The sequence below is a fragment of the Coffea eugenioides genome, chromosome 2 (genome assembly GCF_003713205.1).
Source record: "Coffea eugenioides isolate CCC68of chromosome 2, Ceug_1.0, whole genome shotgun sequence".
Classification (NCBI taxonomy): Eukaryota; Viridiplantae; Streptophyta; class Magnoliopsida; order Gentianales; family Rubiaceae; genus Coffea; species Coffea eugenioides.
The window spans coordinates 33,140,818-33,162,357 of NC_040036.1; the positions used below are offsets into that span (position 1 = coordinate 33,140,818).

Here is a 21,540-nt window from a genome sequence, read left to right on the forward strand (position 1 = left end):
AGCAACCAATATTGCAAAATTCTACAAATCTCGAATTCATGGGTCGTGGCAATTCCACGATGAAACAAAACAAATTAGATGGCTATAAAGAGTTTCTTCCTACTAGTGTTAAGGGCGTGAATTAATTTTATACAAAACTTTTGTTTTTCTATATAAATCAAATTGATATAAACTTTTTATTAAAGAACTTCAGCTTGTAATGTTATAGTAATTTGGTATTTAAATTAGGGCTATTATAAGTAGTTATAAAGGCAATATGTAAGTAGATGATGAGGGTAAAAATTAATTTTTTGTAAAGATAAAGTTGAAAGTTCAAAAGATAACTAAAATTGTTTGCACTATCTACCGCTTCTTTAGTTTTATAAATGGTATATATTTTGTGGTATGTAAATAGACACAGAACTAATAACAATTACAGGGATTGAATATACAAAAAAAAAAGTCATAGATGGAAGCATAAATAGAAACCTGCATGGAGTTGTTACAACAAGATCGACCCAACGATTCAGAATTGTATCCCATTTTATTATGCGACCATCAGAAATGCCCGTATACAGGTCACCACCATACCGATCAAAGGCAATACTCTTAGGTCCGGTTGCATCATAAATCGGAAAATTTTGAGAGTCCTTAATTTGACAACTAACAATTCCAGCATTGTAGATCAATATAGCTATGAGAAGTAGGGTAGAGAAAGATGCAAACCAATGCTTAGAACCCATACTGAAGAAAGAATCGAAAGAATGGAATTTGCAGTGAGAAGCCGAATAAAGGTTTTTATTTTCGTTGTCTAAAATAGAGTAATGTTTTTCGAAGTAGAACAGTCGGGCTCTTCTTTATAAGCCTTGGAAACAATTTGATTCCATAAAGCAAACTGTAGAAACTTTTTTTCTTTTTTTTGGTATACTTTGAATTCAAAAGGAAGTCTCTTAAAGGAATACCGAAAGATTAAGGACCTTAACTTGGCATTTTTATAGGTGGTTTCCTCAATTCGTATACAACTCTAATCAATTCAAATCTTCTATGCATAGGGGTCAAGTGGATCAACAAGGTAATCAATTGACATCAATAACCCCTCATATATATATATATATATAAATATATAAATATATATATCAAAGAAACTTAAATTCCCTAAACAACAACTCCCTTCAATATTTTTAAATATTTTGCCAAGCTTGTAAACAAATTTATATTTGCACAAAATATCCCGGAAAATTTTTGTTTATATAATATCTACTACTCTATAATGGGATTAGTGGTTTTTTTGGAGTGTTTTTAAAAAAAACTTTATTTGAAGCGGTGTATGTTAATAACTTTTCCGGTTATAGATGTCACGTTGATTTAGGTTATTTTGGGATATAGTTGCGGATATTTTTAAAATTTAAATTTATTGTATGTATTTTTAAAAATTTGTAAAATATTTCTTACACCCACCATCCTTCCCCTGCCTCCCTCTGTACACCGTCGCCACCCCCTCCGCTCCTTCCATGCCACTGCCTCTTCCCCCTCCCTCCTCTCTCCTCCCTCTTACCTCTTCCTACCTTCCCCTTTTTCCTCCTCCCTCCCCCTCCCCTTCTTCTCGATAACCCTCCATTTTCCTGATCTAGTTGCAGGTCGTGACCCACGACCAGTCATGGGCTGGGCCGTGACAGGTTGGGAAAAGGGAGGGTTGTAGGGAGAGGAGGGGAGGGGGTGGCAATGGTGAATGGAAGAAAAAAGAAGTTGTAGAGTGTTTTTTTTAAAGATGTATTTGAGATTGTGTGTATTTAGAATGTTTTTGAAAGTGTTTTGAAGTATACTACTATACACTTCAAAAATAAAAATAAGTTTGTGGAAAACTCCACAATCCAAGCAGAGTGAATAAGATAAGAAATGCCAATTTCTCAGTTTTGACTTTTTAGTCTCTAAATGTTTTTCGCTTTTAGTACCAGTTAATATTGACCTGAAATGTATAAATTTGTGTGAGGAAAAAAAATGCCAATAATACGCGCATTTTGCATATAGCGGTTTTTGAAAATTAAGTGGGGGCAGATTGCCCCCTCTTGAACCTATGTGGCTCCGTGCGTGCCGTAAATTATGTGAAAATTCGTATGAGAGGACATTTTGGATTAATTACCTAATATCATCCAAGATTTTTTTACGGAAAAGACTAGATTCTGAGATTTGTTTTCCATATGCACAACTGGAATGTGAATCAATTTTGAAGACATGCACTGTCAAAATCTACAAAAGGGGGAAAAAAGTCTCTAAAAAGTCGAATGTAGTAAACAATGAAGTAGTACAAAAATGAAGTCATTAAATTCGATTCTCTTTTGTTGCAAAAAAGAAAAGAAAACCTACTAAAAAAGTTGATTGCACTTGCCAGTGAAATGGATTACGTAAATTATCCCACATCAACTTAGCAACTGATACAAGTCTAGCTTTACAGCTTTATTTTGGCAACATAAGGTTCTGCTACAGATCCTATCCATAAATGTTCATTCTCTTCATTTACATCGCAACTAAATCGCCATTCTTCTCCGTTTCCAGCCTCTATTATCTTCAGTATGTCACCATTTTGACTCAATTTAACTATCGATCCGAATGGATTAAACACGTTCTCCAGTGAAACAACTGCCACCCAAATTCTCCATTTTGGTTTCTTTTGATGTTGTCCGGCCTTCCTGGAAGCTTGGCAAAGATTTCAACTGTCCCAGCTTTCGATGGTTCAAGCCAATACTTCAATACTCTACAATTTGTGGTTTCAGCAACCGGCAGAAAATCATTATTTTTGCTCAATACCACTCCATTTGGAAACATGAGATTCTTCAGGAGAACGGTTACTTGATTAGTCTTTGGATCAAATTTCAGTAACCTTCCCGAGTTGTCTCCAGTAAGTATCACTAGAGCAAAATCTCTGAAATTTGGAGCATTACGATTAATGGTACTTATGTTTGAGGATAGAAAAATTACAAACATATAATCCAAAAAACAAGCTGTTTCTTTGAATATTCTTGAATCAGTGTTAAAATTTAGGTATTAGTTATGATAGATCTTTGGACTATATGGGCAGGCACACAGACTAACAGGAGGCCAATCTAGCAAAGGAATTTTGGTATTCTCGATTGACGCATATTTCTAGTTAAACTTTTAAAACTAGGGTTCATAACACTTTGCCCCTTGAACCTATGGGGTTGTAACAGTTTACCACCCTAAACTTCAAAAATATATATTTTGCCCTCCAAAGTGAATTATATTTTTACTTTTAATTTTGACAAACTTATGAGCATATTTTTCTTTCCAAATTAACCCCAGTTTTCCTATTTCCTCAATGGTCAGCTTTTAGCTTGTTGCATTTCCTTATTATATATTCATCAAAATATTTTGCTATTACAAGATGTGATGTTGGATAGCAATTTAATTAACTTATTATGTAAACTTATCTATAATTTAGAGTCAGTTTAAATAGGGCTCCACCCGTGCCTTGCCCGCCCCCGCCTTATATGTATAATGTATTATAGTACTAATATGTATGAGTATATTGTAATTTAAAATTAACAAAATGGTATTTTGTTGTGATAAAATAATGTACCCTTTCTTGGCAACTTTTTGTGTTTGTAGTGAAATTATGATTTTGTTATGTTAATTTTCTTGAGTTTTTATTTGTCAGGTGTTGCATATATTTTGTAAAAAAATTCATGGATATTGATTTAGATTTTACGTAATACCAAATGTGAAAAAATGACTAATAAGTGCAGTTGTTTTTGTCTAAATATTCAAAAGAATGATAATTTCGATTTTATTAGTGTTATATATATTTTTAAAAAAATGTAAAAAAAAAATAGTAGTAGTCACAATGGAAGCATCCACAAGGTAGTGAAAAAGGACGGAGATAAGGTAGCAGTTAGGGATTTTTTTTTAATTTAATTTATACTGTAATCCAATATCATAGCATGCAATAATAGAATATTATGGTAAATACATAACAAGAAAATACAACAATATAAAATTTGACCGTTGAGAAATTAGGAGATTTGGCGTCATTTGGAAAGAAAAATATGCACATGGATTGGTTAAAGTTAAATGTACAAAATATAATTAATTTGGGGGGTGAAATGTATATTTTTGAAATACAAGGTGGTAAAATGTTACCACCCCATAGATTCAAGTGGGGCAAAGTGTTATTAACCCTTAAAACGAACCTATGTCCAACTTTTTAACTTCACTTAGCGGCCTCTAATCTAGTGGCTAAAGTTGAAACTCCAAAAATTTGAGATTTTGGTTTCTAATTTCCGTTTATTAAATCCCACTCTTTCTGTGCTGGAAAAAAAATAAAAAAACTTTTTAACTTCAATGGTCATCTTCCATTTCGTATTAGTTTCACAACACTGATGGTGTCCAACAAGCAAGTAAAAGGAAAGAAAGGGGACTTATGGTAATGCAAGTAGTTGAAAACCCATCTTTTGTTGAAGAAACTTTTAGCTGTTTGGCTATATCTTTAATGGGTATAAGTAAAAATAACCTTCACTGTATAAATATAAGATGTAGTATGAATTTACCTTCTTGGAATATTGCACTACTGTCAGTGAAATAGACGATGCCACTATTTTGATCAACAACTACATCATTGGTGAATTTGAAAGGAACTCCTTCAGCTTCCTTTGCTAATGATGCAGCCAATCGACCATTAGGACCTACAACTAAGAGACCCATATAAGCATCCGCAATGTACAGATTTCCATACTTCTGATTGAAACATAGACCAAGTGGTCGCCCACATTTTGACTCGGTTAGAACATTGTCTTGTGGACCTTCACAACCAGATCTGCTCCCACTATTTAGAATCTAAACAGAAATTAGTAACAATGAATAAAACAATCCCCAATTAGGCAAAACTTTGTAAAAGAAACTTGTAAAATGATGTAATCCTCGCATTCTGGTGTCTTTGAATGAGTTTGACCTCTAACTTTTGCCAAATCAAGCTAAACAAATTAGGATTAATCTCTTTCACTTTATCAATGCAAGAATTTGTTTACACAAGCAATCTTTAATGCGTGCTACATGTTTAAAACAATATTTTGAAATTTGACTCCAAACTTGTAAGGGTGAAAAGAAATTCGACACTGGAGTCAAATTACTGAAAAATGGGGATTACATCAAATCCAAACTAGCAATGAAAAGAAATTTGAGGTCACATCCAAACTTTAATTACTGAAGGCAGAATATTTATTTTCTTAATAGATGTATAGCTAGATTGTAGAATTGAAAAATGGGGATGAGTACATTTACATAAAAGCCATGTTTTCAAACTCGGACCGGACCGGCCGGTTGGACCGGGAACCGGTCAGGCATCCGGTCCGAGTTGCCATTAAAACTCGGTTGGCCAAAACTCGGTCAAATTTGGTCAAAACCGGGGTTCGACCGGAAACCGGTACGAACCGTTAAAACCGGGCTTTTCCATTTTTCCTTTCCTTCTAACTTTTTTCTTCCCGCTTGTGAGTTTAGTTCTCAGCAGCATAGCTTCCTTCTTGTTCTTCTCACATATCATCAGCTGGCATGGACTCAATCAAAACCAGCTTTTATAATTAATTTTTAAATAAGATCTCATAGATCTCATGTCAATAAATGAAAAAAAAGACAAAGAAAATTGTAGAAAGGAGAAACATAAAGAAAAGAGAAATTAGAAAAAAAAAAAGAAAGACGATTTCTGAGTTCAAAAAGAAAAATTAGCAAATTAAATTTGCAAAGGTAAAAAAAAAAATCAGGAAAACGAAAAGATGAAAGAAACATAAGATTGGCAATGATGGGAAGACAATAAGATAAATGAAGCAGTGGCAGGCAGCGTGGAGACTTGAGGAAAATGCAAAGAAATAGGAAGAGTATTACTGGGGTGGAAGAAGAAGGAATGGGAGGAAAGGAGTTATTGTGGAGATAAAGTACAAGAAAAGAGCTCCGGTGAATGAGAGAAAGAAAAGCCGAAAAGGTGCCAGGATAAAGTCAAAAGCAAATTGGGGCGGCGGCTAACATCATATTAGGTATGCTTGCTCCAAAATTGTTTTAATAATTTCATTTGACCCCCTATTATTTTAAGAAGTATTATTTTAAGAAGTATAAAATCCACCCATTATATTTTTTTAAACTACAAATTTACCTATAATTTTGAAGTGCATTTCTTTTGGACTAAATCCAAACTCATCAAATATGCATATAAAGTTATAAACCATCAATTTAAAGGGAATTTTTATATATTATTTTAATTATATATCATTAATATATATTTATGACGTCATCCGATTCAACCCCGGTTGAACCCGGTCGAACCCATTGACCCCTGACCTTTGACCTCAGCCGAGTCGATATCCGGTCCGAGTCTGAAAACATAGCATAAAAGTGGTCTAAGAAGTAAAAAAGGCATACTCTGACATTTGAATACTTAATAAAGTTGGGAAAAATATCCAAACCTGTGTGGGGTTGTTATAGCAAAATTGGTCCAACGCCCCTCATCTGGAAGCCACTTGATTATCCGGCCATCAGAAATACCGGCATAAGGGTAGTGCGTCTACCTCCACCGCACAGCCACGTCGTACCAAAATGACTGTTGGTCAACGTCTAACTGAGGAGGAGCAGCAGCAACAACCTAATTCATTTGAAGAGGAGGAGCAGCTACAAGACGCCCAAACTAAGGAAGATGAGTAGTATGATCGTACCCGATTTACCTCTGCAGCTAACCAAGTCTGGCACGATGAGAGGATTCTAGCTAAATCCAAAGTTCTAGTTGAAAAAGACACTGATCCTATGGTTGACAACCATTATCATGTGAAGGACACCTTTGATAAGGTTGGGTGGCGAGGATTGTTTAATCTCCCCAACTGTTATTATCTAGACTTAGTACAGGAGTTCTAAACTAATATTCCTAACAAAAGAGCATGTGACCTCAAATTTGATGAAATTGTCAGCATTGTTAGAGCAAGAAAAGTCCGTATTACCAAAGATGATGTGAGAAGTTGGCTTAATGTGCCCAAGCAGGGAGAAAGTAGATTTGAAAAAGGTCTTCACTCCTCCAAGTGATTGGAATAAGGACGAAGCTCTTAAACGCTTCAATGTGAAGACTGAATCCTCCAACAATAAGAAAAGAATCTTGTACACATCTCATTTTAAAAATTATTAGCACCGCATCCTTATTTATTTGTTCGGTACTAATATCATCCCTAGGGTGAGTGGAACTAATGAAACTCAAACAAGTGTTCTTTTTTTTTAGACCAAATCATTCGAGGGGTGCCACAGGAAAAATATTGTCTCTTAGGCAGCATTTTCATCAAGCATATATGGATTGTGGCTAGGAGCAAGAAGCCACATGCTTTCCATACGCTTGATTCCTCACCATAGCTTTCCAAAAGGCAAGAGTGAACTTTTCTGGGCTAAAACCGGTGATCATAAAGCCCACCGATGCCTTAGGAAAAGCCACCTGCAAAAGACTTGGCATTTCTACTGATTTTGGTAGAAATTTGGTTCAGGATAAAGGAACTAGTGGCCAACAACAGGGTGAAGGAACTAGTGGCCAACAACAACAACCACAGGAAGAGCAACAAGCAGGAGCCTCCACTTCTCAGCCACTTCAGTAGCCAACTAGCCACGCTCAAGCTCCACCACCTCTTCTAAACACTCGACCAGGATGGAGGCACTTCATTGATATGTTTAGCTACTTTGAGAAGAAAGTGATGCGAGAGCTTCAGTGCCATGGTGAAATCATTCTACGCATTGAAGCAAAGTTGGGCATTGACGTGCAACCAACCCCAGAGATGCAACAAGCTGAACTTAGTGGTGAAGGTAAAGCTGAGTTGGATAAGGTGGAGACATTTGCTAGAGTGGAGAAGTTTTCAAGCACTGAACCCCGTGGTGATGGTAGAGCTGAAGAGGTGCTGAACCCAGTGCTTGCTAGGGTTGAGGATTTTTCGGGTGCTGAACCCGATGGTGATTGTGGAGATGAGAAGCTTGATGGTAGAGCTGAAAGGGTGGATAGTGTTGGGATATTTGTTGGAGATGACAAGTTGTTAGGTGTTAAACACAATGGTGAAGGTGGAGCTGAGAAGTTGCCAACTTTGGAAGTAGAAAAAGAGCAGTCTTGTGAGGTTGTTACATTTTCACAACAAAGTCCAAACAATGAAGAGAACTTGTCGTATTATATGTGACTTCATAAATTGGTAAGTGTATGTTAATGTGTTCCTTTTCATCTTATTATTTTTTTCTTTTCTTTATGTCAACTAACCAAAATGTATAACCTGATTATTTTCTTCCTAGATTACAAAGAATCTTGGAAAAATTTCAAATGTGATTGGTGACTTGGAGCTGAAAGATATCAAATTGGAAAAATTGACATTTCTAAAAGATGCGAGACATGTTCCTTATGTTTTTTCTCCGATTTTAATATATACTAATTTCATTAATGAACAGTGTTGTGCTGAAGGTTCTAAAGCAGTAGAGAATGATTTGGAAGCATCTGCATATATTCATCTCAGAGAAATCCTTTCTGCAGCGTATGTTGAAGTTAGTGGCTTTAGTCAATGAAAATATGTCATTGTTTTGTGATTTCTGTGATTTTTTATTTCATCTTCCACAGCTATGTGAAGGAAACAGATGAGATAGGGATTTATACTCTTAACAAAGAACATTTGGAGAAAGTTATGGATGATAAGGCTTGGGTTGAGGACATGGTTTAGTTTTTTATTCTTTTGAACAGTAATAGCTCTTTCTTTATTTTTTTTGTCTTAATAGCATTTTACTGAATCTGTTAATGTATTCTATTACTTTAAGATCATCGTGCAATACACTCATTTACTCCAAAAAGAGTATCAGCAATTTACTTTCACCCATCCTACATTTTGGGTAAGTTCTAATATTATTACTTATTTTCTTGTGGCTAGCAAAATTCATATGACTCTTGCTTGTCATTCACTTTATTGCAAAGAATTTATGTGACAGCTTATCCATCTAAAGCACCCACAACTCCAGAGATTCCTGATCTTAAAGACAAGATGGAATTCATGAAAACTGCAGGAAAGGTATTCACATTTTTATTGGTGATGGGGATTTACAAGCACTAGAAAAGTTCGAGAGGTTGCATTAGTTTCCTGTACAATGCCAAACCGTTTCATGATTGTAATGGTCATCAAGAGGCTCTTTAGTCACCTTTAGTGGACAAACCAACAAACGCCTCAAATCCATACCCAAATTGACTACACGGTCTACCGGATTTAGGGGATGTATGCTTAAACCCATGCTGGACTTGTTACACAGTTGACCGGATTATTTGGCCGGATTTTAATCCATGGCCAGATTTACTACATAGTTGACCAGATTAGCGGATTTGAATCCAAGATCGAAATTTGGTCCACAACCTTCACAATCCATGGATGGATTTGAATCCGGTCCAGAATCAGATATCAATCCATGACTGGATTTTAAATGGGTTTTCAATATATTGAAAACTGTTTTTTGCCCAAACTTTTGAGTCTTAACAAGTCTTAGTTTCATTTCAATTCACAAACTATTCCAACAATTTTATCATTCTCATTGCTTTGTCATCTATAACATTACAAATGCATCCATTATTTTAAGTTATATATCTATACTTATTGCATAGTTGTTAGCAATTGGATATTTGTTCAATTAGATATTGTTTATTATATGATATTGCAGATCTTTTTCCCTACAACTTTACACAAGCATTGGTATTTGATGGTTGCTCATGTGAAGGAAAAGGAAGTCTACATAGTTGATTCTTTGGTCCATGAGAAATCATACTATGAGGGTGTAATGTAATCGCTGGTACGTACAAGATATATTGCAGGTTATCTTAATATGAAAGAATATAGGATGACCATGGCAGTGTCTTTCTTTGTTAGAGTCTATCAACAAAGGTATTGGTGTTACAATTGTTTGCAGGCATGAGACCATTCAATGCCTCAAAAAGTAGAAAAAATGCTTGAAAAATTGAACTTCATTTTTTCAAATGAAGCAATTTTATTCAACATGAAACTGGCTGTGGATTTATCTATATTTGGTCAGATTTTTTGACCAGATTCTTGACAGAGGGTAACTCTTTTGAAACAAAATTTTTGACAAAATCCAACCTCGAGATTCGGTCAGGGCCATGTGAATCCATCCCTGTGACTTATTAATCTCAAGTTTTTTATCAGAAGACATTGTGTTATGTGCAATGTTCATGCGTGCTAGGATTTTTTATGCAAAACTCCACGATTGATTCTTTGTCTATATTTGAATGATCAACATTGCTTACCCCAACTTGACTTCATAACATGATTATGAGGTTAGGCAAAAGTTAAATATTTTGCCTGTTGCTATATTTTAGTGGAAAATCACTTTTACTGCACATATGTTTAGGGGATTTAACATTACTATTTTCTGCTAGTATCTCTAAATTATTTCGAAAAATAAAAAATAAAAAATAAAAAATAACAAAATTGTGTCTAATAAGACTTGCCGTAAGAGAATGTACTTTATTTATTTTAGAATATGTTGAGGAAGGGCCCCATACTTTCTGAAAATTTGCAAATTTGTAACTTATTTCGCTTTATGTTTGTGCAGCTTATCTTAATATGAAAGAATGTAAGATGATCACTGCAATGTCTTTCTTTCTTTTTTTTCCTTTTTTTGGGCATAGGTATGGATTTTGAGTAGATTGTTAAATAAGGATCCTAGGTGGACATTTTTTCTTGTCAATCACAATTCAAGACAGGGAGATGGAACAAGTTGTGGAATTCTCACAATGAAATATATGCAATATTAGGCAATGGGGTGTCGACCCAACATTATTGGACCAGTAAGTGCACTAATCCATGTTGTCCTTCTAGCAGGCTTAGCTTATTGCATCCAACTCCTAATATTTTTATGTACAGCCATTGCTAGGAAGCTTGCTGTCTGGGAGATTGCATTGGATAAATTGGCAGACCCCTTCAATTATGCTGTTTTCCTGAAAGAAAATAAATAGAAAAAGGAGACCGATGCCAAAGGAGATTTGCAAGATAAGGGGTCGAAAAAGAAACTTCTTATTCTGGATCTGAATGGAGTGCTTTTGACCAGTTTACCTCACAGTAGATCCAAACAACATGGCTTTACCTTTAGACCCCATTGCATTGAGTTTTTGAAATTTTGCTTGTCAAATTTCATTGTGGCAATCTGGTCATTAAAAAAAGGCATGCTTCAACCTATATTTTAGTTAATTGATTCATACATTATGTCTTCCCTTTTTTCTACTTTTCAGCATTTCATTTTTTTACCAGGCATAATATTCAACCTATACTTCAAAGTATATCAAAACGAATGGGTAAAGGTTTTTAAGAACAACTATTGTTTGTTTGGGTGAGACTTCATTTGTAATTATCAAAAATTGCAGAATCAGTCTCTTAGTAAAATTTTTGGGTAATGTCTTGTTTGATACTGCTATATTTTGCAGGATCAGGATTCTTGCACTGTGACAAAAGCCAAACTGAAAGAAAATATAGAGAAAAATGTGATGTTTAAGGACTTGAAAAAAGTTTGGCGAGATTTCAATTTATATAATGGATCTAACATAGTATTAGTTGATGATTCTCCATACAAATCATTCCTTAATTCTGTAAGTGTACTAGCTCAAAGTTCTTTATGTGGTATATTCCTTCTTTCTGGTCTGGATGATGTTCTAATTATTGTCCTTTGTTGAATTATTTAGAGATACAATGCCATCTTCCCTGCATCATATAATTCTTTGAGTGCAGAGGACAATTGTCTAGGTAAGAAGCATTTTTCTTGGCCTTGTAATTTTTATTTTTCAACAATCCTGAAATTTTCAACTAACCTGAAAAAAAAAATCTGTAGATCCTAAAGGAAACTTTGTATAGTACTTGGAGAAATTGGCTGATGCTGATAATGTAGAAGAATTCATTAAACAGAACCCTTTCGGTCAATTAGCCATAACAGAAGACAGTAACAAGTGAAAAAATTTCATGAATCTTGTTACCGAGCATGGATTGCTGGAGAATAGATAGCATGATCAGGAGGGAGGGGATGAGCACCATAAGCAGTGTAGGCATCAGTCTAAATGACAAAAGATTGTCCGGAAGAGATTTGGTCATACACTTCCACACGAATGAGGTATAGATTAGTTATATGTTTCTAAATCTGGAGCATACTATGTACATTTACATCTGCACTTGTATTATGCACATATCAAAAAGCAAAAAGAATGTAACCAATTTTTTCCTTGGAAACAATGGATGGGATCATTGGTGAGCTGTAGGTAACAACTCCAGTCAAGGCTCCTTTCTTTTTCATTCTTTATTGTTGAAAAATGAAGTAATATTTTCTAGGTTTGTTTATTCGGGTTCTTGTGAAGGAAAGGAGAAAATGCATTGGTTTTAAGGGAAAAAATAAAGGTGAAAATTGCAACATTTCAAAGAAGAATAGATGACCAGACATGTCAATTACCTGATTATTCAGTCTCTTGAAATCTATAGCTGATGTTAAGGAAGAAGAGCAGCGAAAACCACGTTGCTTTGGAATGAAAATGCCACCTTGTAGAAGAAAGTGGAGCAAAATCTTTTATAGTTGGCTAAAAAGCATGAGGTATGTCTATGTTATCTTTTAACGGGGAATGGGAAGAAACTATAACCACTGTGTTTCAATAGTGTAAATTGGAAACTTAACTTGCAGGAGGAAAAAGAGAACTCGCATGTGCGAATTGTTGAATTGATGAAGAAATTTTATTGAAAGCATGCATTGCAGTTAGAGATAGAATATTTCAGAGGAGCTGCGCAAGTGATGACTCATATTCAAGCTGGTAGATTCGAGGAAGTGGATGACGGCTTGGCAGCATTGAAATTTAATTTTAAAAAGAAAGAACGAGAACTAGAAGATCTAGATTTGGTTGGTGACCACTTCAAGATGTTTACTAACGATTTGGTTTCAAAAAATTGAAGATTAAATGGTGAAAAGTGGGATTGAAAGGGGAGAGGTGTGTGCACTATTTGAAGGTTGAAGAAGATGAAGCGGAAGAAAAGTGAGAATACGTTCGTGGATTCTTTATTTGAACAGCAGGCCAGCAACAATCCTTGTCCGGATTATAGTCGTCTGACCGGATCTGTTGAATCGGTCGATACAATGCGGCCTTAAAATCCGGTCTACTCCTCTAGATGCGTCCATGGATTTGTTTTGAAAATTTTCCCTTCTTCTGTGACGGATTACAGTAAAGTAGTGAACATATAGACTAATTTTTAATTTATTCATCTAAATAATTATATAGTAATTTGGCATAATTATAAAAGGAATGAGTGTCAAGTTTTCCAACCCAATATTTGTTGTTTGTGTTAGAATATTTTCAATTATATTGATAATTCGTATAAAATCCGTCCATGGATAAATGCACCTGATTTAAATCTGAGCACGGATAAGAAAACATAGAAACCAACAATTATGCAATGAATGAAAATGGAAAAATAAATAGCAAGGAATAGATACATCACCAGAAAAGGCTTTGAGAACTCGACTTGTGAACAAAAAAGAAAGTATGTGGTTTGGTAATTAGAACTTTATTTGGAATAAGTGAAGACTATGATCACGTTTGGTGACTTTTAATGCTATGATATAATCTGGCTGCAGAATTATTTGTCAAAGGACCAGATTATCAAACGGTTTCCAATTGCAAATGTGGCCAACATTCTGCCACAAATGCGTTTGTTATATCTGGTCAACATCCATTATATCCATCCACGGATTTTGTTGACGGAAATTTTTCAAATTTAATATGGGGATACTTATTTAAATGATAGACCGAATTATAAGTATGGGTGTCCAAATCCAACCCATAACCCTTTTGTAACCCATGATTATGTATGGGTCTGTCGTGAAACTTTTGTAATTTCCGAGGGTTCTTTAGTTTATACAAAGTGTTTAAAAAATATTAGGCTTATTATCAAATATACACCTAAAAATTATAAAATTTGAATTCATATCTAAAATATATTCATTCTCTATGTAACACTTTTTGAATTTTACTTACAAACATTTATGTGTTTATCATAAATTAAATGTTTGAAAGTAAAATGCCTATAAAGAGTTGGGTAATGCCCATTTGCCCATTACACTACTACCAGCTCCTTCCATTTACACTAATACCAGTTCCCGCCCATTCCTTCATTCGAAACTTTCCTTCCCTTGCTACTTGGTTGGTCATCTCCATGTGGAAAAAGAATGAAGAAAGAGAAGAATAGAATTGTAAGAACTAGGAATAAAAACTAGATAAGATATTGAGTTGTCTTCTGCTAGTACTATATATGTTTCTGCCCCACTGCAGAAAATTAAGCAATCACATGTTTGGACTGGCTTTTAGCGTGGACTGACCATTAAGGAGTGATGTTCATAATGCGGTGTGTAAGCTTTCTGCTTTTAATGTTTTCTGACCAAAATTGATAACTTTCTTTTTTGATCTCGATTTAGCAGAGATATTCTTCGTTAAATGGGAATACGATTTAGGGTGACTCTGAAGAACATATTTTTTTGCAAGTATAAGATGTGGAGATTTTTTCTCTTTTAAATTTTTTGGATTTACTCGAATTGATTTTCATGTTACCTTCAATTGGGACTTACACGAAAAAAACCATTCTGCAAAACATTTACAGAAAAAAATGGAGCTCAAATTAGACTTGTACTATGAGAGGGGTTCAGAATTTAGCTTCTAACGCATTTGGTTAGTAGTTTTCTCCATTAGAAAGCTTACACATTTTCTTGGGCTGAAAAAGGCCCTCTGCCTGCATCATCACACTGTCTGATATTTCATTGAATAGCATCCCCTTGTGGTGTTGTGGTTGTGGACAACGTTCTTTAATTTTCATGAGCATATTTGGATTAATTGTTTGATTGCATTGCATCGAAGAATTTTACCTAAAAAAGTAGATGCTATTTGTTTGAATTATTTATGTATGAAACTTTCACTTGAATTCTTTAGAATTTATGTTGTTGCCTTGATGTCAAGAGTTAGTTTTTTTTTTTGAAACATTAGAAGTTTTATTGACAACTGTAACTGTACAGATTTGAGCAATGGCTTAAAGCTTCAATATAAAAGTGCAATCAGCACAAGGGAGCAGGATATATCCTTTCCTCATCACAATATATGCTTAAAGCATAAGATCTTATCTTGATACTTAAATCCATAGTCACAGCCTTTAGTTGTTTTGTTGTTAGCTATATCAATGTTCTACTGTGTGATTATGTTTTGATTTCTGAATTGTCGTAAGCACTCTTTTTTCTTCCTTAGCTAATGGCCCAGCCTCAGTAAATTTATTCATTTCCTCTACCAGTTTTTAGAAAAATGTCTTTATTCTTTTATTGTAGTTATGGTTATTTAATTTGATTCTTTTTTTTTTCTGAAACTATAACTGATTTATATTGATCAAAGTAACTTTACACTTTGGAGCAAGAGCCCCTCATTTCTATACAAAAATGCATTAGTAGCACAGAGGATTAATCCACTCCTCATCATGTAAAATGCCTAAAGCATAGCCACTAATTCTATTACTAACATGGTTAATATTCTCAGCTCTAAAACAAAACGGGCACATACAAAACAGAGATTTTAAGCTAAGTATATCCTTAATTAAAGTGTGCATTTTAATATTTTCACACTTAGAGATGTGATTTGCTAGAGCAATTGCTTGTTGCTACTCTGGACTATGATCTTCCTCCACCTCTTTATTGCAAGTTTACTCATGGCTAATTTAATTGCCTCAGCTTCATCCAGTTGCTGGCAATTGTAGTTTCTTTCATGCATAGCCCAAGCTGCCACTACAATGTCTTCTTCAATCATGGCAGTCACACCTATGTCAACCTCATTAGTGTCTGGCCTCCTGCGAGTAGCAATGCACACTTTGACCACCTTTGGATCCTTCATTCCTGTCCTTTGAGTTTGGTTACCGTCTGTTTATTCTGTACTGGTTGTCTCCCCTTGTCTATGTGCATCACTGTACTTTATCCACTTCTCATGAGCGTTCTGCACTATTTGCACTGATTGTCTTTTTTTATTGTTGAATTCCAACTCATTCCTATTCTTCCAAACTTGCCATAGGATGTTAACTATTAAGGCTAGATGATTAGCACCAGAGTGTCTATGTCTAACTCCTAGGATTTCATTCCACCATGCCTTAAAGCATCCTTGTTGTTCCCTAGCTCCATCCCACTGGATAGGTGCCACCTCCCAGACCTGCTTAGCTTGCCTACAGCTTAGAAGTGCATGCTCTGCTGTCTCAATTCCTTCTCCACACCCTTTGCATATAGGGTCCCCCATCTAGACTATGATCTTCCTCCACCTCTTTATTTCCAGTTTACTCATGGCTAATTTAATTGCCTCGACTTCATCCAGTTGCCGGTAGTTGTAGCTTCTTTCATGCATAGCCCAAGCTGCCACTACAATGTCTTCTTCAATCATAGTAGTCACACCTATGCCAACCTCATTAGTGTCCGGTCTCTTGCGAGTAGCAATACATACTTTGACCACCTCTGGATACTCCATTCCTGTCCTCTGAATTTGGTTACCATCTATTTGTTTTGTACTCATTGTCTCCCCTAGTTTATGTGCATCACTGTACAATATCCACTCCTCATGAGCTTTCTGCACTGTTAGCACTGATTGTCTTTGTTTATTGTTGAATTCCAATTCATTCCAGCTCTTCCAAACTTACCATAGGATGTTAACTGTTAAGGCTAGATGATCAGCATCAGAATGTCTATGTCTAGCTCCTAGGATTTCATTCCACCATGCCTTAAAGCATCCTTGTTGTTCCCTAGCTCCGTCCCACTGGATAGGTGCCACCTCCCAGACCTATTTAGCTTGCCTATAGTTTAGAACTGTATGCTCTACTATCTCAATTCCTTCTCCACACTCTTTGCATATAAGGTCCCCCATCTTTGTCCTGCTAAAAATTACCTCAGTGACTGGAAGAGCATTGTTTATACATTTCCACATGAAATCTTCAATTTGTTCTTGATGTTTAATTTCCATAGGCAAGACCACAACTGGCTGGTTGAGCTATGAGTACTTGTTTCACTGTCCTTGCTTCCCTCCTCATCTTGGATCTTCTTTCCTCTCATCAGTATCTTATATGCTGAGCTCACAGTATAAGGTCCCATTGTACTATGTAACCACAGTTTCTTATATTTAATTTGATTCCAATTACCTTGTTTTTTTTGTAAGAGAACCCTAGATATTGCTGATTTTACAAAAAATATTTCAAGTGTTGCGGACAGAGTTCCTGAATCTATCAAGCTACAATTACATAGAAGCAGATTTGATAGCTTGTTGAAGCTTAAGGAGCCTGCTGATCACTTGTCTATGCTATTGACCGCTGTTGTCAATTATTATGATAACGAAAATGGATGTTTAGTCTTTAGGGAAGATAAGTTATTCATTGGATTGGAAGATGTATTAAGAATAACATGTTTGCCAATAGACAGCAAACTAGTTATCACAACAAGGTTTGGGGAGGAACAGTTATATGCTTTGTAGGATAGATTGATGGGTGAGAGACAAAAATTAAACAAGCGAAAGAGAGGATTCACTTTGAATTCTCTAAGGAAGATATTCAATAAATTTGAGCTAGAAGACGATGCTACCATGTGAGCACTAGTCCTATATTTGATGAGATCAGTAATTGTTCCCTCCTCCAATAATATAGTTCCTCTTATCTATTTAAATTTTTCTAAAGACACTGATAGGATCAAAGATTTTGCTTGGGGAGCAGCGATGCTAGCCTTCCTCTAAATTAGCTTGAGAAAAGTCAAATTGGACGAAACCCACTCTCTATGGGGGCATTTCCATTTTTTGTCGGTAAGGATATGGTATAGTTTATTTACGATTATAGTATATTTCTTTCTTATTTCATGTTTGAATTAATTTTTCACTTTCTCTTGCAGTTATTCATATTGAAGCATCTGCTCGTTGTTGCACAACAGATCATTTATGGCTCCCATTGTGATGCCCCACTTATCAATAATGTTCCCATGAACTTCCAGCTGATGGTGGAATGGAGTAGGCTACTGAAGTAGCTGTTCATGAACCGTCAAAGTAGGCTAGAAGTCGATTCCTTTTTGCAGCTCTTTGAAAGCTTGGAGACAAATCAGGTATGTTATTTTTTGGTAAATGATCGAATGTGTTGAATCAAATTTTGATGATCACATTTTAAAAATATTAGCTATTTTCCCTAATTTTTCTTATATTTGTGTTTCATAATAGATCATAAGGTCTCCTTATGAGCGATTGCCCGAAGACTTTTTTCCAGCCCCATATGGACAGCAACTTTGGATGGGCAGTGCTTTCACTTCCATTTTGTGCATGGAAAGGGTATATCTTCATGACCCTCTTATTGGACAAGATAGAGAGGCCCGTCAACAATCTTGTACTGAGCTTCGTGATAAGCACAGAAGTATTTGGATTCCAAGATGAACCAATCAAGGCAAGGGGCAAGTAAGAAGAATTGGCCTGATATACATTTGGTTTTTATGAATGCTTGGAATCAACGTGCCACTCATTTGCTTCTTAACACGAGCAGTACATGTATATTACTTAATTTGATTACATAAAACTTTTTCATTGTGTATATGATTGCAATTTTTTTGGTGCATGCTAATGAAGTGAACATCTCAACCACTGGAGGATTTGAAACCTCTAATCCTAGGAGTCCTCGAATCAATACTTTAGGTATAGTTAAACACATTGTATGTCTAAGAATATATATGATTTTATGTCTAACAATATATATGAGTTTCTAATTCTATGATTTACTTACTAATTTCATTTTTCTATTTTATCTTTTTTTTTGTTGTATAGATGAAGAGATGTTTACTAACAGTTAACATGAAAAGGGCACATCCTATGCAAGTCAACAGCTAGAGGAAGCGTTCAATGATGGTGATGAGCAAAATAACACATTGTATTTTGATTTTCAAAGTAATATTCTTTCTTTCCATACATGATATGATTTTCTAATTTTATAAATCATTCACTAATTTATCTTTTTTTTTATATAGACATAGAGATGGGCACCAACGGCCCAATCCATGACCAACAGAGGTCTGAGGAGAGGACTTTTATTGAATATTCTACAAGTGTAGGAACCAAGAAGTTTCATAGTTTTAAAGATATTTGTGAATGTCTTCAATCTGTTGGACAACGACCGGTCAGGACTTCAGCCAGAGTTAGACATCAAGATTTCACTAATAACAATCTATTCTGTAGAGTTTACAAGGGTAAGAAAAAGAGTATAAGGCAAATTGAAATGCACCACCTCATGGAGTTGGGTTAGTATTCAGCCTTCCCTTTCATTGTAACTCATCTAAAATAGAAACCATAGTAGTAACCTAATTCCCTCAAAGTCAATTCTAATACAACTGAAACCGGAGAGGATGTGGGGAAGAGTTATTCTAATACAATTGAAAAGCCGATTACTGAAATTCTGATTCATGTTGTTTTGTTAGGCATATAGCCATAAGTTTGAAAGAGCTAAGAAAAGTTGTAAAGTGTTTGACAAGTATGAAGAAAATGTGGAGATGTCTATTTGTAAAGTTGTAAAGTTGTTGTGCATGTTCCAAGTGCCCTTTATCGCACTTATTTACATGCTGGTAGGAAATTTGTTGATCTTCAGGATTTTGATGGAAACAAGTGGACTATTCGTGTTACAGTTAAAGGAGATGGTACAAGTGCCTGTCTGAGCAAGGGTTGGAGTCAATTTGCTAAGGGTAAAAAGTTGCATTGTGGAGATGTCTGTATCTTTGAGTTGATCAGATCTAGACCTGTGGTGATAAAGGTGTCTATATTTCTTGCCAAAAGACATGTGGAACTAAAATAGATGGTGGTTTGAATTCTGGTGCTAGCCTGTTGATATCCAACTGGTACGTGGTCATTGTGGCTAGTATGAATGTTTATCTTGCAACAATCTTTAGTATCAATTAGACTATCTATATTTATTTAGTATTGCCATGCTTACAGTCATTACTCAGAGTTACAGGGCTTTGTGGTTTGAATTACTCAAGACCTCTTCATGGGTATCTCTCTACTCTGAATGTTCAAGAATCATGGTTAACTGAGTTATATATCTCAAGATGTAGTGAATCTTGCACAACTGCACAATCTGAAAAATTACAAGTGATGTCCAGGTGAATGCTGTAACTTTTTGGGCTCTTTTGGAGAAATTAAGTGGTGAATTTGGGGCTGAGTCGTTCATACGACTTACATTATGTCAAATGGTGGTTCTAGCAGTTATAAAATTATAAATTTTGGAGACGTAGGTGACGATGTTTAATTATACTACAAATTTGGACTAGCAAGTTTATTCGAAAACCCTCGTATTTGCAAGTATATAGTTCACTTTGCAATATAGATGAGGTGTTCGAGTCGATCTCACAAGGAGCAAAGTGAAAATTTCTAAAGCTTTAAACCTGCCTTATTATCTAAACTATCAAAAGGATCAGTGAAAAGGAATTTGGATAAACAAATAAAAGTGTACAATAAAGCCCACTTATAGCTTATTAAAAATGATACACTTGAGATGAAATCTTCAAAGTACAGCTACAAATCGTCACTTGAAATTCCCATTCAAAAAGAACTCAAATTGTGCAAGAAAAGCTACTACACACGATTTAGCCGTTACTAAACAGGAAGACTAAACCGCGGTCGGTTAATAAACCGTTTGTCATCAGAAGGTAACCGGCACCGATTATGATCGTTGCTAATATCTCTAACTCTCTGTCCACAAACTAGTGTACATAACCGGTCCACTTCTCCTAGTAACCGTGGCCGGGTATTATCTGTTCCTTTCAAATTTTTCCTATTTGCAATTGAATATTGCTAACCCAGCTCTTTATCACTCACATCCATTAATTTTATCCAATGAAATAAATTAGTAATTTGTTCGATTTACACATCAGCAGTTTTTTTTTCTTTAGCATTTTATGCTCTTTTTATTTCTACATATTTGTGATGTAACTTATACATACTTTATTCCTCAACATTGCTTTCCATGAGCTTTTTTGGCCACTGCACATGGTTCAGGCATCACTAAATCAGGAAAAAGCTGCGGCTGGTTACTTCATAACAGTCTACCATTATATAACCGGTTGAGTAAACCATTTCTCTTCAGAATATATCCGGTGCCGGTTAAGGTTGTTGCTAATTTCACCAACTCTTTGTCCACAAATCGGTGCAAATAACTGGTAGGCAGCTCCTAGTAACCGGCCATGGTTACTATTTGTTCCTTTAAACCAGGGACGATTATTTTTTTTTTATCACTGTGAGCCTCTTCATTTCTTTCTTGTTTGACACCCAATCTACTCCATCTATTGATTTTGTAATTCCAATTTACTAATATCCATAAAAATGAAGATAATAAATAGAGGACATAGCAAAATATGAAATTATCAGAAATCTCAAGGGAGGTTTTTGAAATTATCCCTATCTAGAAACTATCACCTCTTCATAAGTTCTTTTTCATCTTCTCTAGAAATGAGAAGAAAATGCAA

At 35.2% G+C, this 21,540-nt stretch overlaps 1 protein-coding gene across 1 annotated transcript; it reads right to left on the minus strand.

Annotated features, from left to right (window-relative positions):
• Window positions 1–2,574: 2,574 nt before the first annotated feature.
• On the minus strand, window positions 2,575–7,465 carry LOC113759539 (protein STRICTOSIDINE SYNTHASE-LIKE 10-like). The gene is made up of 4 exons (XM_027302115.1): window positions 7,364–7,465; window positions 6,444–6,541; window positions 4,542–4,807; window positions 2,575–2,897 (listed from the first exon to the last, which is right to left on the minus strand). The coding sequence occupies exons 1-4, from the start codon at window positions 7,463–7,465 to the stop codon at window positions 2,575–2,577; spliced, it is 789 nt and encodes a 262-aa protein (XP_027157916.1).
• Between the last annotated feature and the right edge of the window lie 14,075 nt (window positions 7,466–21,540).

What these genes read in the sequence shown, in the direction of transcription:
- LOC113759539 (XM_027302115.1), bottom strand. Translation starts at nt 7,465, where the DNA reads ATGCCAAGTCTTTTGCAGGTGGCTTTTCCTAAGGCATCGGTGGGCTTT. An exon ending in GCTATAACAACCCCACACAG is followed by an intron (nt 4,808 to 6,443) that starts GTTTGGATATTT and finishes TAGTGGGAGCAG; the next exon opens with ATCTGGTTGTGAAGGTCCAC. An exon ending in TAGTGCAATATTCCAAGAAG is followed by an intron (nt 2,898 to 4,541) that starts GTAAATTCATAC and finishes CAAATTTCAGAG; the next exon opens with ATTTTGCTCTAGTGATACTT.